Source organism: Neomonachus schauinslandi, chromosome X (genome assembly GCF_002201575.2).
Source record: "Neomonachus schauinslandi chromosome X, ASM220157v2, whole genome shotgun sequence".
NCBI lineage: Eukaryota > Metazoa > Chordata > Mammalia > Carnivora > Phocidae > Neomonachus > Neomonachus schauinslandi.
Window position 1 is genome coordinate 98,559,480 of NC_058419.1, and position 16,321 is coordinate 98,575,800.

A 16,321-nucleotide genomic window follows, 5' to 3' on the forward strand; every position below is an offset into this window, starting at 1 on the left:
CACCACCCTCCTGTCTTACAGTATTATTCTTGCATCAACAGTGTCTGTAACATTTATATATGTAGGTTAAAGGTGTTTTTGACATGAGTCTATACATTGAAAATGCATTAGTTATTTCATAAATATAATTAACCTTAGAACAAAGTAATGAAAGTTGATGTTTATTAAGTTAATGTTATTTTGTAGCCACTTTTCTAATTAAAATAGCCCACCTGTTTCTCATGACATAGACACTATAATTAGTCCCATTGCACATACTGGGAAACTGAGGCACAGAAAGGGTGCATTATTTACCTAAGACCATTTGGCTAATATGTGGTACAGCCAGGATTTGAATTTATAGAGGACTCTGCTTATCTACTAGGCTATGTTGTCTTATTCAATTTGTCTATTTCCTCAAAAGACTGGTGAACTTTGGTTGCAGGTTCCTATTTATGGGTTCAGGTTTGGGTTAGCATGGGAAGGTATGTAGCTTTCTTCTGCAGTTGGTTAGTCTTAAAATTCTTTATGCATTTGGAAATCATAGTTGTTTAAAATGTTAATTAATGATGAATTTTAATGACTTAAAACCATTTTAATGCTAGAGGAAACCTCAAAGGTCATTTAGTACATTTCCTTCTTTTTTAAATGAAAACACTGAAGCTCAAATAGATAACATGACTCAGACAGCTCCTCACCCAGGTGATTAGCTCCTGGCCAAGAGGAGAAGGGGATGAAGGGAAAAGGGTTAGAATGAGGAAGTAACTGTATTCTTTTTCATCCTCCTTATTTAACCTTGTTGATTGTACTGCAGGTGAGAAAGCTAGTTTCCCACACTCTCCCACCTATATTCTTTCCTGCTTCCCTTGCTGAGGGGTGTAGAAAAGAAGGTAGGGCAGAGGTTGCATAGTGAAGTTAAAACTTCCCCAAATAGTTTAGAATTTAATTTGTATTTCTTATAGTCTTTCCAGTACTAGAGTCAGCTCCCAACTTATTTTAGGTTCTAAAATATCGTTAGCTCTTTTGGGTAACTTGGAGTATAGAGGGCACATTAGACTTCCTAAGAAGCAGACAAAATTCTGGTAAATTAATCAGGGTAGCATCAAGTAAAGAAAAGGAAATGAGAGTCAAATGAGCAAGTTGTACCTTTATTTTCAGTTGTGGTTTTTGAAAACAACAGTTAAGACCATCCTTATAATTTCCTTGCTTGCAGAGCATGAGTTCTTAAACAGGTGTCCATTGACAGACCCAATTGTCCTAAAATTCTACGTAAGTTATGTGTAAAGATATGGACAGGTTTGTGTATGGATACAAGTTTTATAGTGCTCATCAGATTCTCAAAGGTATCTGTGTTCCAGAAAAGGCAAAAGGCAAAGAACCACTGGACTAATGGTTTCCAGTCTTGTTGGGGTAAATTGTAATTCCTTATACAGGCAAGGCCTTTCACAAACTCATCCCAGTTCCCCTTCCTAGGAATGCTATCTCCCACCCCTTCTTGATACTGAAAATCTCTCAATGGAGCCAGGCCTGTGAGGTCTGATTGACTGAGCACATTCTGCTTTTTTCTTCCATAAGAACTTTGGTGATTTTTCAATATCCACACAACTCAGAATTACCTTCTCAAAAACTTCTTGAATCTAAACCCAAACCACCTTAAGCCTCAAAAAAATGTTTCTTGACCTCTTCAGATTTTAGAAAACATTCTATCTTATTATCTGTATTTTTTACATTTAGAATTTATTTTAACTTGTGTGCATTTTTTCCTTATTAAATTTTAAGTCCATATAGGATAAGAACTCCCTCTTATGCTTCTTCGTGTTTTCTCTATTATCAAGTAAAATGATATTCATATAGTATGTTCTCATCTAGTCTCTGGTTGCATGTCAACAAAATTTATCGATTCAACACATATTTAGTCAACAAATATTTATGGACTATCTCCTATGTGTCAGGCTGGGTTTCTAAAAGTGAACAAAACTGGTGAAAAAAATTGTATATTCTGCATTCTAGTGGGGGAAACAGATAAATAGACAAGATTAATTAAATATATAAAATATTAAATAATAGTAAGTGGTGATGAGAAAGAAAGGGATAAGAAATGAGTATGTTTAAGTTTGATTTGGGAGTGTGCAATTTTAGATGGGGAGAGGGCAAGGAAGGACTCACCAATAATGCAACTTTTGAGGAAAGACACAAAGGATGTGGAGGAGTGAGCCATGTCCATGTCTGGGGGAAGAGAATTCCAGTCAGAGAGCAGCACATGCAAATACAGAAGTTACCTAGCCTGTTTGAAGAATAGGAGGAGAGAGGCAAGGAATCAAATCAGATGGTTAACAGGGAGCCAGACCATGTAGGGCCTTGTAGGTCACAGTTAAATCAATGAATTTTACTCCCCGGTAGCAGGGATTTGAGAAGAAGTTTATGATGAAACATTTTAACAGATCACTCTGGCAGCTTTGCCAAGAATAGATTAACAAGGGCAAGAGTGGGAGTAGGGGAGCAGTTAGAAAGTTAATGCAATAAATAATCCACACAAGGTAAAATGGTGGTTTGGGTGGAGGTGATGGCTGCAAGGGTAATGAGAAGTGGTCAAATTCTGGATATATTTCCAACTAAGCATTGTATGAGAGTGAGAGTCATCAAATTAGACTCTAAGATTTCTGTCTGAGCCACTGCAAGTTTGAACTTGTCCTTGATTATTGAGGAAAGGAGAGCTATAAGAGAAGTAGGTGGGTTGGGGGAGTGGGATGGAGATGAGTACCAGAAGCTCGGTTTTGGACACCTGAGTCTTGTGATGACTCTAAGTGGAGATACTGAATAAGCAGATAAATCTAAAGTCTGGAGTTCAGGGAAGAGGTCTGGGCTAGGCTTATGAAATTGGAAGTTACCAGCAAATGGTTGGCATTCAAATTTCTGACACTGGATGACATCAATATATTTTTGTTACTTGGCAAGGGAGAATAAATTCTCCTTTGTTTTCTTCAGGATTTTCAAGTAAAATTGTGACTTGTTAAATGAAAAGCGTTATTGAGGGGTTATGAAGAGTAGCACTCAATTCTTGAGGATATGGGCATGGGTTGTCAATTAAAAATCAGAAATGAAGTGAATCTCATGAAACATTGTAAGTTGATTTATATTTGGTCTTTATGTGTGTGTATTTCAGGCCAGACCTGTTTGATTGGAATAGTGTGGTTTGCCAGCAGTCAGCCACACAGCGACTGGAACATGCATTCAACATTGCCAAATATCAATTAGGCATAGAAAAACTGCTTGATCCTGAAGGTTGGTACATTTCTGGACTACCACAGTTTTTAGTATAATTTAATATTTATCGTCTCAGATTTAACATTTCCACAAACTAAGTACAAAAGAGAAATTATGCATTATATGTTTTTTCTATATCCTGAGTGTATTTAAAATGTTCTTCTTGCAACATATTATGAATTATCTTATATGATTTTAGCTCTCAAAGTACCATTATCTAAAACTGAAGTGTAAAACTTGAGAAAAAATTCCAAGCCTTTAGAATGTATATGTCTCATGGATGAAGGATATTACATTTGAAGTACATTGACTCCAAATAGTTATAAAAAGTTCATGTTTTGCTTATTCTACCAAGAGATTTGATAGACTAATCAGCTATAATTAATTAGCTACTCTTGCCAATTTCATTCATATACTCTATAAAAGGCAACATGGTTTACTCTTTAAATCAGGAAATCTATTCCTGGCACTGCTTCTGTTATAATTTGTCACTCTGGGGGAAGTCCTCCATTGGACGGTTATTCATTTTCTGCTTCTTCAGTTGACAGGCAGTACTGTATTTATATTTTTATTATATTACACTTAAGTAAATTTCATCATTATCTCTGGTGCTACATAGTCATACTTTCCAGACACATGGATTAGAGGGATAATGATTCTTGACCTCTGCTTTTCTTCTAAGCTATGAGGCACTTTTTTTGTTTGCCGACTTGTTTGCAGTTGCAGACTCTGTTCTCACTTTCTTGAGGCTTTCCCATATTCTAAAACTACAGTTTGGAGAAGCAGTGTCTGTGGAGCTGATATTTGGGTAGGGTTATGTAATTAAATGGTCTTTGGAATAGTGAATCAGTCCAACTAAGGAGATCAAGTGGTGGTAATAGGGTCTCATCAGGAAAAGCTCAGAAATAACTCCGAGGATATTCTTTCAGTGGTGAATTTATCATCCACTAGAATCTAATCCTCTGTGTTACAGACCTGATTACCTCCTCTTGTTGACAGCAGATCCATATGGTGGCATTGGGGGGGGGGGTGCATAATTTTAAGCTCAAAAGAGGATACATTAATCAAAATGAAAATTCAGTCATTTTAAATGAGATATTTAGCTATGACAAGAACCAGAATACTCACATGTAACTGACTGATATATTGCTCTTGGTAGGCACATATACTTGGGAAGGAAAATTATAATAGCACAAATGTGTTTGTGAGGTTGAAATCAGATTAAGTTCATTAGCAATGTTTCTTCTGCTTTAAATAATGCATAATTTGGCACTGACTCCTGTAAACTCTTTGTGTTGCTTCAATAAATGATTAGCATCCCTCCTTCCCCGGTTTAGCTCTAAGGAAGAAATTGTATCAGTCATATTTCCTTGTTTTGCAGGATGGGGGAGGGTTACCTCACTTTTGACTCCCATACTGATTTACATGTTTTTTCATACTCCATTGAGGTAGAGAAAGGCAGATGTAATGAAAATATGAACTCTAACCCTTAAGGATAAGAGCTACAGTGTATGGATTTGAAGGATAAGCCTGTTAATAGTGTCTTGTTTTTCATTAAACCTATACATGGTAAACAGTTCCCAATATCTGGGATATATGCTCTAGTTATTCTTGTGTGTGTCCTATCCTTCATAAAATAGTAAGAGTAGGTTTAAAATAGATCTTTTTCTTGTTAAGTGATAAAATGGCTAAAATGGCTTTTGTTCTTAAGTTTTCCTTTGAATCAGTGAAATAGGGACACCAAATAGGTATCCACATCATAATCAGAAAATAGATTGATAAGCCTGTAGTCAGGAAAGGGCAGTTACATGAATGACGTATTTTATAGTATCAAATAGCCTGATATACCCAATTCCATACATTCTCCTAAATGGACAGTATATGTTGAAATGTACATCCTATAGACCATTATAATATCTCAAATAATTCAAAATCAACCAAATATAAAATGAAATACAAGCTGATTAATAGAGAGCAAACCACTGGTTATGGTTTCATTTTGCCAATAAAGTCTTCGATCTGAAAACCCTTTCTGTTCATGGGCTCCTTTCTAATTCAAAGAGCATTCTGTCTCCTAAAATGGTTTATTACAGTTTATTTATGGCTCTCAGTAGGACGAGGATTCAACATAAATCTTACATTATATTTTTAGGTATATGTCAGTTCCTGCCATTGTGTTAAGGAAATACCCAAATATGCATCTAGAAATTGTTCAGAATTTTTCTGGAGATGATAACAATGATAATTGAAAGAAAAAAATATTAAACTAAATCATAAGGATTTTTATTCACTGCTTCATTAGTCACAAAATAATAGCATTTCTAAGTTTAAGACTTAGAACACTTTCTTCAGTGTATCTAACATGGGAGATTCATGGACTTCTTTCATGCCCTGTATGGTAATTACCTTTGAGATGTTCATATTTTTATTTAACCAGGTATTCGTTCTTTAGCTTATGCATGATGATGTCAGCTATTCTCCCACAGCGATTTTCATTTCATATCTAATATGCTTTTTAGGAGGTTAGTAAAACATTTTGCTTTATGTTTGGGGAGATTTTTATTTTGGGGGGCTTGAAGTTATATTTGGCTTAAGAAATACCTGCCAAAAAATGTTTTTAGAATTTTAAACGTATGCTTTGCTAATTGGGCTGATTTATAAATTAAAAAGTCATTGAAATATAATTTGGAGGTTTTCATGTCTTGCATATATTGACTTTGGTACGTTTTGTTTGGCTTTAACTGGTGTTTTGAGTCCTGAGGTTTGGTTTTAAGAGGAATTGCCTTTTAAAATGAGTAGCAGTAAGCATTACCATAAGCAATTTCAGGAGCTGTTTCTGCTGTGTTTAAATGTTAACATATGCAAAAATAAGTACTACTAGGGTAAAATTATTTAATAATTTATGTGTCTTTATGCTCATAGATATAAAAGGTTTATCTCCTTCAAAATATATCCTGTTGTGAATCAGGCGATTCATTTTCTGTCACGATTTCCCTATAAGACATGCTTACTACTTGCATTGTGGGTTTTATATACCCACAATTACTGTTTGCTTCCCTGAGTTTCAAGAAATTAGTTTGTTTGCCAATCCACACAGCACTCTCTGCATTAAGAGAATGCTTTGTCAGCTTTTTCATGTGAATAACAAAGTGAAGCTAATCTTTTTAAAGGAATAAAAAAAAATCGGGGATAAAAATTGTGCTGGTTCTAGATATCTTTTGCATGTTACTGTTGTAAATTGTTTCCATTTGGGATATGCAGTATAATGTGGAAATGCCCTCACTTGTTTACCAGGGTAACTTTAGAATGAAAGACAATGAATGATGAGAGTCAAATTTGAGGAACACTATGGCTTGTGAGAAATATCTGTAACCTCAAAATGACATTTACAAGCCAATTAGTTTGGTTTTAATTCACTTCATTTTAACTTCGTGAGGGTGGTGACACAGATTGTATTTTCTGCTTGGCTAATCTCCGCATCCCTATTCGGTTGTTTTTAGAGTCTGCTTTTCCCAGAATAAGCTCTGCCTTGTGGAAAGTTATACTCTTGAAATGAATGGTTTCAGACTTAACTTTGTATCCATGCAGTTTATTAGCCTTTAAAAAATTCAAGGGAAAATAGGTGGCATTTGCCATAAAAGAGAAGAATGCTTTTAAGGCCTCTTATTTATCTGTTGTTTGAGCAAGCAGTGTTTTTTGATTCCCTAACAGCAAGAAATATTAGTAAGTAGTGTATTCTAAGTTAAAACTGAAAGAGGAAGACCGTATCACCTCAGAAGGGTGTTGTTAACTTAAATAACCAGAACTTTTTATGGACATGCACACTCATTTCATATCATTTGGACTGATTTTCCAGAACCCACTCTAGAATACCTTTTTATCCCAGAAAATGTAATGAGATTGGAATATATTTGTGTTCCCTATGTATATGATTTCACCTAGAAATTTTTATTGTAAGTATCTCAGATTCTTTAGAACCAAACTCTCTGTGGTGTAAAATGTTCCTTTTCCCATATATTAAAAAAAAAGTATTTTAGTAGTACATGGGAATAAAAATGGCCATTGCCTTTTTGATAACAAAGTAACCTGTACAAGATATATGTTACTCTGTGCCTTTCTAAAATTGATTTATATCATTATCTCTGGCAGAGAGTCTTTAGAGATATTACAAGTTGTTACTATCTAAGACTAAATCCTGAGTGTCTTGGAAGAACATTTTTTTAGTCTAGTTATTCTGTTATGGAAAATGGAAAGTATCATCTTCTGCTTATGCAGATATGATAATAGCAAAATAATGTTCCTATTATGTCAGCAGGAGACCACTTTTTCCAGGATTTCTTTTTTAAAGAAACATTAAAATTTGATCATTAAAATCAAATTATATCATTTAATTGTGTTAAATGTAATAATAATGAAAATATTTCTTTAATTTTGAACTTCAGTGGATTACCATTGGAATGAGCAAATTAGAAATGGTGTTGTATTAGCAAAGGAATGGGGTACATTAGTAAATTTAGTGTTGCCATCTCATTTACATAATGTATATTGAGCACAACCTTTTAGCAAAGGAATTTTGGAAACACTGTTAAATAATTTAAATGTATACTTTCATTAGCATTGCTTAGAACAAAGACTAGCATCGGTATCTAATGAGGCTTTAGGAAAACTGAAGGCCAATGCACAAGTCCCGAGAAATGTGATTAACATATTCTTAGCCTGCATATCATCAGAGTCAGGCTACTTATTAGTATATCCTTGACTGTTTTTAGGTTTTACCCTGGACCTTACTTTTTTTGGTACAACATGTCTTTTCCATGGGCAGACACATTACATAACTAGCCTTGACTATCCAGTGCCACTTTAATATACTTTAATGTGTTTCAGTTGAAGATGACTTTACCAGGGTATCTGGAGGCATCCTTAGTTTTATCACTGCTACTGTAGAAAAAAAAAATCTTTAAGGGACAATGAGGCAGTACTTTGTATGAAAGTAATACATAGCAAAATAAGTAAATGAAAACTTTGTACATGGGTAAAAGGTCATCACTAATAGTATACAAATATTATATTAACATAAAAATGAGGATACAGATATTATATTAGCCTTGTGATACAGTTGATTATAGTTACATTAAGATATTACTGTTGGAATCTTTTATTTCCTGATGGAGATCTTTTAAATTGCTTGTTACAACAGAAATCCAAAACAAATAAATATGTTAACATTTCCAGTAGCCTGAAAAGTTAACAGTGGCATGGTGGGGGGTGGGGTGGAGAGAGAGAGAGAGAGAGAAAATGTTAATTTAGTGTCTCTTTTTGATGCGCTCTCTTCTATATTATTCTCAGTTCAGATAGCATAGAACACTGAATATTTTCAGGACAATTTGAACAAATCAGTAATAAATTGATGTGCTTTTTCATCTGTTGATTCATTTCAGTCATTTGGATGACTGAAATAATTGGATATAACTGTCCCAAATTCACCCACTTAAACACTATGGAGACCTCCAAAACATTAAAAACAATACATGTGTGTGTACATGGCCTGAATTTACCCTTTATACCAGATCATTTAGCATCTTGTACTAATCTTTCATGTCCTTTTATTCCAATTTTGACTTTGTGGGAAACAGCTGATTTATATTTTTTCTCTCTCATAGGAGTTGATTTTTTAAAATGAGTATTATTCATTGTTATAGTTAAGTAATGTAGTTTCTCACTTGATTGTGGAATTTAAATAATGAAGTATAATCTAACATGTGATTTAAGTTTGCATTGTGTATGAGTTTTTATATCAAATTTATTCAGAAGCATTTGAGTATAATCCTTTCCTAGATAACTGGGAATTTCTTTTCAGTTATTTTACCTGGATGTTTTCTATCTAAGTGGGGGAAACATAACATCTTAGACCTATACAGTCACAATAAATTATGTTGAATGACTGATAGGACATCTATAAATTGTTGAAACAGCTGGGAAATGCATCTACCATATTCCAATGCTGAATGACATATAATAGATTTTTGTGAATGGTGTCCCTAGGTATATCATCACTAGGAGTCCATGAGACTGTTAAGGAAAATGTATTAGAAAAATAATTTGTTACTCCTTTGTTACTGATTTTAATCAAACTCAGCTCTGAAGTATTAAATGAGATATTAGTAAGTGTTCCATAATTGATATCTGTGTTTCTTATGTGTCACAGAGGAGTGTAGCCTTAATCAAAAGCATTTTAAATATTTAATAACAGAAAATGAGGATAAAATGGCATAAATAGTTTCAAAATTTCTGAGGTTTTTATTGAATCAGTGATGATGTTTGAAAGTAAAACATATGTTGCTTATGGCTAGAACATTTTGATTCATTTCACTGTTTTCAAAACTGTGTTTGATTAAAAAAAAATTGTAGAAGATATCCCAGAACTTGCAAATGAGTATCTGAAAGCCTTAAAACTCAGTATGAGGAAAAGAGATTATCAGGTTGATACATGTATTTCCCAATTAAGTAATTTCTTATATAGAAATACATGGGCCACTTAATAGCTGGAATATGAAACAGAAGATGAAAATGTATTACTTTAGTAAAAATATTTGGGTAAAATAATAATGATTTGGGGTCTTAGTTGATGCCACTTAATTCTTGTAACAGGATGGTTATCCTTGTAGAAGAGACCAGAAGCTTTATAGTAGTCTTATGATTATATTTAAAAATAATTAAACTAATAATTAAAATAATAGCATACTTTTAGATTTATTGTCTTAGGGCAAATTTGTGGGGTTAGTGGGTCATACGCTGTCCACTTAAGAGATGAGGAAATTGTTACAGCTATTAAGTGCTTGGGAATGTTATGTATTATTAAAATATAATATGGTGGTCGAAACCCAGGGTTTTTACTTTTTAGAAGTAATCAATTGTTCTGTAGTATCATTCTTGTGAGTTACTTTTTCAATATTGCTGAATAAACTTGCCTCAGACCGAAGCACAGTCACCCCTTAAGAGGGGTTTTCTAATTTGTCACCAGTGATGTAAACTCAAATATGTAAAATTCCTTTTGGTAAAATATAACTAAAATTTAAGTAGGGCAACCATGTTCTCAGAGCCTCACATACTTTATCCTTCTTTTTTTTTTTTTTTACACAGTAATTCCGGGGCAGTTAATCCTTATGGGAAAACTAAGTCTTAGGAAGCTTTCGTAAACCCAAGATCACATAATCAACAGAGAGATGAGCTGGAATCAAGTTCAGGTTTATCTCTTCTCCGAGTCCATGTTATTTCCAACAGGAGTACCCAATAAAGTCTTGTGGGGTGGTTTATGAAAACACTGGGGTTGGAGCAGAGATTCTGATTTCATTGGTCTCTGGTGAGCCCATGACACCAGCAACATTTAAGAACTCATCAGGTGAGACCATCATATAGCCACGGTAATAATAGCTGCAATAGAATAGTTATTTCCATGAGGTATGCCTTGTAAGAGGATAAAATCCGAATCTGTTGTCCCAGAGTTTGTTCAGACCTCTAGCCTTTTCTTCCTGAAGAGGTGACTAAGTCTGCTGTTCAAATCTTCACTTACTGGAGCATTGCTTATTGCCAACAGCCCTGTCGTTAATGAGAAGTGGTTCATCCACCAGATAAAATAGAAATAGCCTGCTGTCACCTAAGACTGGCTACCAAAACCTTCTCTTTAGGATTAAGGGGCTTGCCTTATCTCCTGTCCGCACAGCTCTCTCTCTTTCTCCATTTATCCCTTCTGTTTATTACTTCACAGATGTCTTTGTGATGGAATGGTGCTCTCTCTCAAGCACCGATGCCACCAAAGGGTCATCTAAGGACAACCTCTGTGTGGAGGTGGTCCTTGACTCTTCATCCTTTTATTTATTTTTCCTTTTTTCTTTTCCTTTCTCCCTTTGATCCTAACTAATATCATTGTGCCTTGTCGTCAGGGCCTTGATGATCCCTTTTCAACCAGTACCTATTTCTTTCACTGGCACAGCTGATAAAGCCGATAGAGCCTCTTATTCCAGAGGAATTTTCAATATTAACTAAAGGATAATGAAAGAAAAGAAAAAAAAATTTAAATGGCAGTAAAATAATTTTTTTTAGAATGTAAGTTTGTGATCCTATGAATCTATTTAAAAGAAGCAAATGGCTTTAGTTAACTTCATAGTCTCTAATATTGATGCCACAAATAGGTTGGCTTTCATCACAAGCCATTTATCTAGGATTAGTTTTGCTAAACAGCCTGTATTTCAGCCAGATATACAACTTTTAATGACAGGATATAACGGTCATTGTAGCCTACAAAGTCACTTTAGTTGTGAGGGGATCAAACTGGCAATTATACTCACAGATGCAATAAAATTTAATCTCATACTGCATTTACTTAGCTGTATAGAAGGATATAAGGCAGGAAATATGCTGGCATGAAATCTTTAGGTCATTGGATGGCCCAGAAGCAACCAAAATATGCACGTGTGCCCTTCACGCAAATGGGGTGCATATGGTGAGGATAAGATCCTAGGTCACTGTGGGCTACTTGACATAAAGAAGCTGTAGCCTTGATTTCGCACCAGTATTTAATACCATTCTAGTCACAGAGGATGAAGGCCTGTGTGTCACTTCATAGCTCCCCCTCTATCCCACTGGTCTAAAAGTAGTTTTACCTAGCAAACAAAAGAGACACAACACTCCACAATTATCTTCACTCCATAATTCTAAGAAAATAAGATTCTCTGGCCATTTTTCCAGGCAAGTTTATATTATTAGTTCAGCCCTGATTTCAACCTTTTATTTATAGAGCCAAATAGACTTGGGTTGAAATCCTGTTTTGTCTTTATTTACTTTTTTTCTTAGATATTTATTTATTGGCAGGGGTGGGGAGAGCGCGTGCATGCGAGCACATGAGCAGGGGGAGGGGCAGAGGGAGAGAATCCCAATCAGACTCCCCACTCCCCACTGAGCAGGGAGCCTGACACGGGGCTGGGGCTAGATCCCAGGACCCTGGGATCATAACCTGAGCTGAAGGCAGTTGCCCAACCAACTGAGCCAGGTGCCCCCTGTTTTGTCTTTAATTAGTTTAATGGCACTGGGAAACGTTCTGAGCCTCAGTTTTGCTCATGTCCAAAGTAGAGTCAATATTATCTACCTCGTTACAGTTACTGTGAGGATTAAGTTAAATAATACCTAGAAGTATTTAGCCTCTAATATGCCTTCAGAAACAGTAGCTAAAACGTATGTCAAGTGCCTGGAATATTGCAGAAATTAAATGTTATTTCCCTTTCTCTTCTATAAATTATCTTAATTAGGGAGAGCTGATCTTCCTAATTATCTTGCCTGCCCATAGGATAAATGCTGACTCTCTGTAAATTAAATAATTTCCCATTTAAAATCTTACTGTTCTCCCTGTGACCTTCCCACTTTTACAGTTTCACAGTCGGATTTCTGGGTGGTAGTCCTTGACATTCTTAAGCTCCAGAGTATAATACTCCACAGCAGACTTGAACTACGCTTTGAATTACACACATGCACACACACACACACACACAGTCACAGTTTACTGAAGATTTCCAACAAGTCTCCTGAAGGCTGGTTCATAATTATAATACCTTATTCTTATAACTGTCATAGTATTTGTAAGACACTAATGAGCATACTTGTGAAAATATAAGGAGTTTTTCTTCTGCAACCATAACTTTATTTAACATTGTGTGGGTGGTTGAACTGGTTCCCAAAAATCTCAGAAAAATTCTTGTCTTCTGAAACTAGGAGTAGCATTTATACAGCAATGTCGATGTGATCTGGTGTAATATTTACTGAAAATTTCTAAGCACTGGGCATAGCAATTAACACTTTATAGGTATAAATTAATTTTATTCCCACAACAACCCTAGGGAGTAGACATTATTACTATGGCTGTTTATAACTGAAGAGTTTAAGTAACTTGCCCACATCCCTTAGCTAGTGAGTTGGGGTTGATATTTCCTGTTTATAGCTACTACAGAAAATAATTGTACTGCAGAATATTTCTGTCCTCTTCCCTAAAGGTTTTCCTTTGCACTGATTTAAAAGTTACTCTCTTTATTATAAGGCTAATTGAGTTTGTTTTAAAATGGGTGGACATCAATCCATTGATTCCAAATGCACTGGAAATAAATGCAAAAGTCACACAAACTGGAGCCAGCCTGAGAGAGACACTGAATTCTTTTTACCATGATGTCTCCCTCAGAGAATAAATAATTAATCAAAGTGGAAAGATGTTTACAAATCTTGCAAGTTTGGGATCCTTTCCAAGTCACACTAAAATTATCAAAAGGAAACACTAACCAGCTATGAATATATTCCCTTCTACTGTCTCTCTTGGTTAATTCCAGAAATAGAAAGAGATGGCAAAGACTTCACATAAGGTATGCCAAAACATCTCACTCTCTCATGTATTTGCTCAGTCAGCTTATGATGTGAATATCTCTTATCTAGATTGGAATCTCTAAAATATGGATTAGCAAAAAAAAGAGAGACAAGGTTATTATCTTAACAAGGACTAAGTAAAAATGTGCATTTTACCTAGACCTCTGAATGTATAAGTTTCTCTGGATGGCACATTTCTTGGCATGGATTTTTTTATTTGGGCTAATTGAGAATTTGGGTCTATAGAGAATCACTTGGGTAAGTGAACACCTTCGAAAAGTGTTTTAAAAACTGTTTCACTGGGGGCACCTTGGTGGCTCAGTTGGTGAAGTGTCTGAGTCTTGATTTCTCAGGGTCATGAGATCAAGCCCCATTGGGACTCTGTGCTAAGTGCGAGTCTGCTTGGGATTCTCTTTCTCCCTTTCCCTCTGCCTCCCCCCTGGCTTGTGTTCTCTTTCTCTCTCTCTCTCTTTCAAAAATAAATCTTTAAAAAAAAAAAAAAACTGTTTCATTAACATTCTATCAGTAGAGACATTGTAGGTGAAAGCATTCAAAGTGGAATGAATATATACACACCTCAGGGAAAGCAGATCTTTTGAGATCTCAAGAACTGTTTCAATTTATTTAAAATTAATACAATCCAGGGGTGCCTGGCAGGCTCAGTTGGTAGACCATGCGACTCTTGATCTCAGGTCATGAGTTTGAGCCCCACGTTGGGTGTAGAGATTAGTTTGAAAAATGATTACAAGGGAGTTGGGGGAAAGATGGCGGAGGAGTAGGGGACCCTATTTCAACTGGTCCCCGGAATTGAGCTGGCTATCTACCAGACCACTCTGAGCACCCACGAAACCAGCCTGAGATGTAAGAAGATCTGGATCTCTACAAACAGAATATTGCAGGCGGTTGGTTTTGAGGTACGAAGCAAGGAGCCCTGATTCTACGGGCAGATATCGGAGGATAAACGGCAGCGGGAGGGTGCCTGGCCGTGGGGATCCTACACCGCCGGTGAGCAACAGCCTCGCGAGCTGTGGACGGGGCACAGACTCGCAGACCGGTAGCGGTGGGGAAAGGACTTTAGGGCAGCCCCCGGGGCGGAAACCTGGAGCGGCAGGGTCCACCTGCGAACTGCAGCCCCCGGACAGAAACCCGGAGTGGCAGGGTCGCCCCTGGCGAACTGGGAGCGGCTGGCCGTTTTAGAAGCACAAAGGGCAGAGATGGGCCCAACCTGGAGGCAGGACTGGGAGTGCTGCGGAGGGGCGCACAACCCAGGATGCTGCGGTTTATAGCAGCACGGACAGAAACGGAGATGGTGTGGCCTGGAGAGCTCACTGAAGAACAGACTGTGATCTCTCTGCTCTGAGGCAGAGGCTTGGAAATGGTCTCTTCTGCTCTGACTCATGGAAGAGACGTGGAAAGCAGCCAGGGAAAGCCACCAGAGAACAAAAGCTCCCAAAACTGATTCCCGCTGAGCCCATCCCCCGCCACAGGGGCGCAGGGCAACTCTACCCAAACAGGGTTGCCTGAGTAACAGTGCGGCAGGCCCCTCCTGCAGAAGACAGGCTGGGAAAACAAGAGGCCAGCAACCTAAGGTCCCGAGAAAACAGGTGCATCTTGCTTGGGTTCTGGTCAATAATTTGGACTCTATACATTCCCTCAAACACCCATCAACAGAATGACTAGGAGGAGGAGCCCCCCAAACAGAAAAGACTCAGAGATTATGACTTATGCTGCAGATTCACAAATGGATGCAGATATAACCAAGATGTCGGAGATGGAATTCAGGCTAGCAATTGTGAAGACAATGGCTAGAAGGGAGAAATCAATTAATGGCAACATAGAGTCTCTAAGGGCAGAAATGAAAGGTGAATTGGCAGAACTTAAAAATGCTATCAATGAGATCCAATCCAATCTAGATAATCTAACAGCTAGGATACCTGAGGCAGAAGAGAGAATAAGCGACCTGGAAGACAATATAATAGATAAAAAGGGAAAAGAGGAGGCCAGGGAAAAACAACTCAGAATCCATGAAAATAGAATCAGATAAATAAGTGATACCATGAAGCGTTCCAATGTGAGAATAATTGGAATCCCAGAAGGAGTGGAGAGAGAGAGAGGACTAGAAGATGTATTTGAGCAAATCGTAGCTGAGAACTTCCCTAATCTGGGGAATGAAGCAAACATTCAAGTTCTAGAGGCAGAGAGGACCCCTCCCAAGATCAAGGAAAACAGACCAACACCCCAGCATGTAATAGTAAAACTTGCAAATCTTAGAACCAAGGAAACCATCTTAAGGGCAGTTAGGGGGAAGAGAGTCCTTACGTACAGAGGGAGGAACATCAGAATAACGTCAGACCTATCCACAGAGACCTGGCAAGCCAGAAAGGCCTGGAAAGACATATTCAGGGTACTAAATGAGAAGAACATGCACCCAAGAATACTTTGTCTGGCAAGGCTGTCATTTAGAATGGATGGAGAGATGCAGAGCTTCCACGACCGGCAGCAACTGAAAGAATATGTGACCATTAAGCCGGCCCTGCAAGAAATATTAAGGGGGGTTCTATAAAAGGAGAAAGACCCCAAGAGTAATATACAACAGAAATTTACAGGGACAATCTATAAAAACGACGTCTTCACAGGCAACATGATGACAATTAATTCATATCTTTCAATAATCACT

General features: G+C 36.9%; 1 protein-coding gene across 1 annotated transcript in view; it reads left to right on the plus strand.

The window, feature by feature from the left end:
* DMD (dystrophin) overlaps nt 1–16,321 on the plus strand; it is a 2,077,064-nt gene that overhangs the window by 427,322 nt on the left and 1,633,421 nt on the right. The window contains exon 7 of the mRNA XM_021677947.1: nt 3,143–3,261. Within this exon, the coding sequence (XP_021533622.1) occupies nt 3,143–3,261 (119 nt within the window). The remainder of the gene's footprint in view (nt 1–3,142; nt 3,262–16,321) is intronic.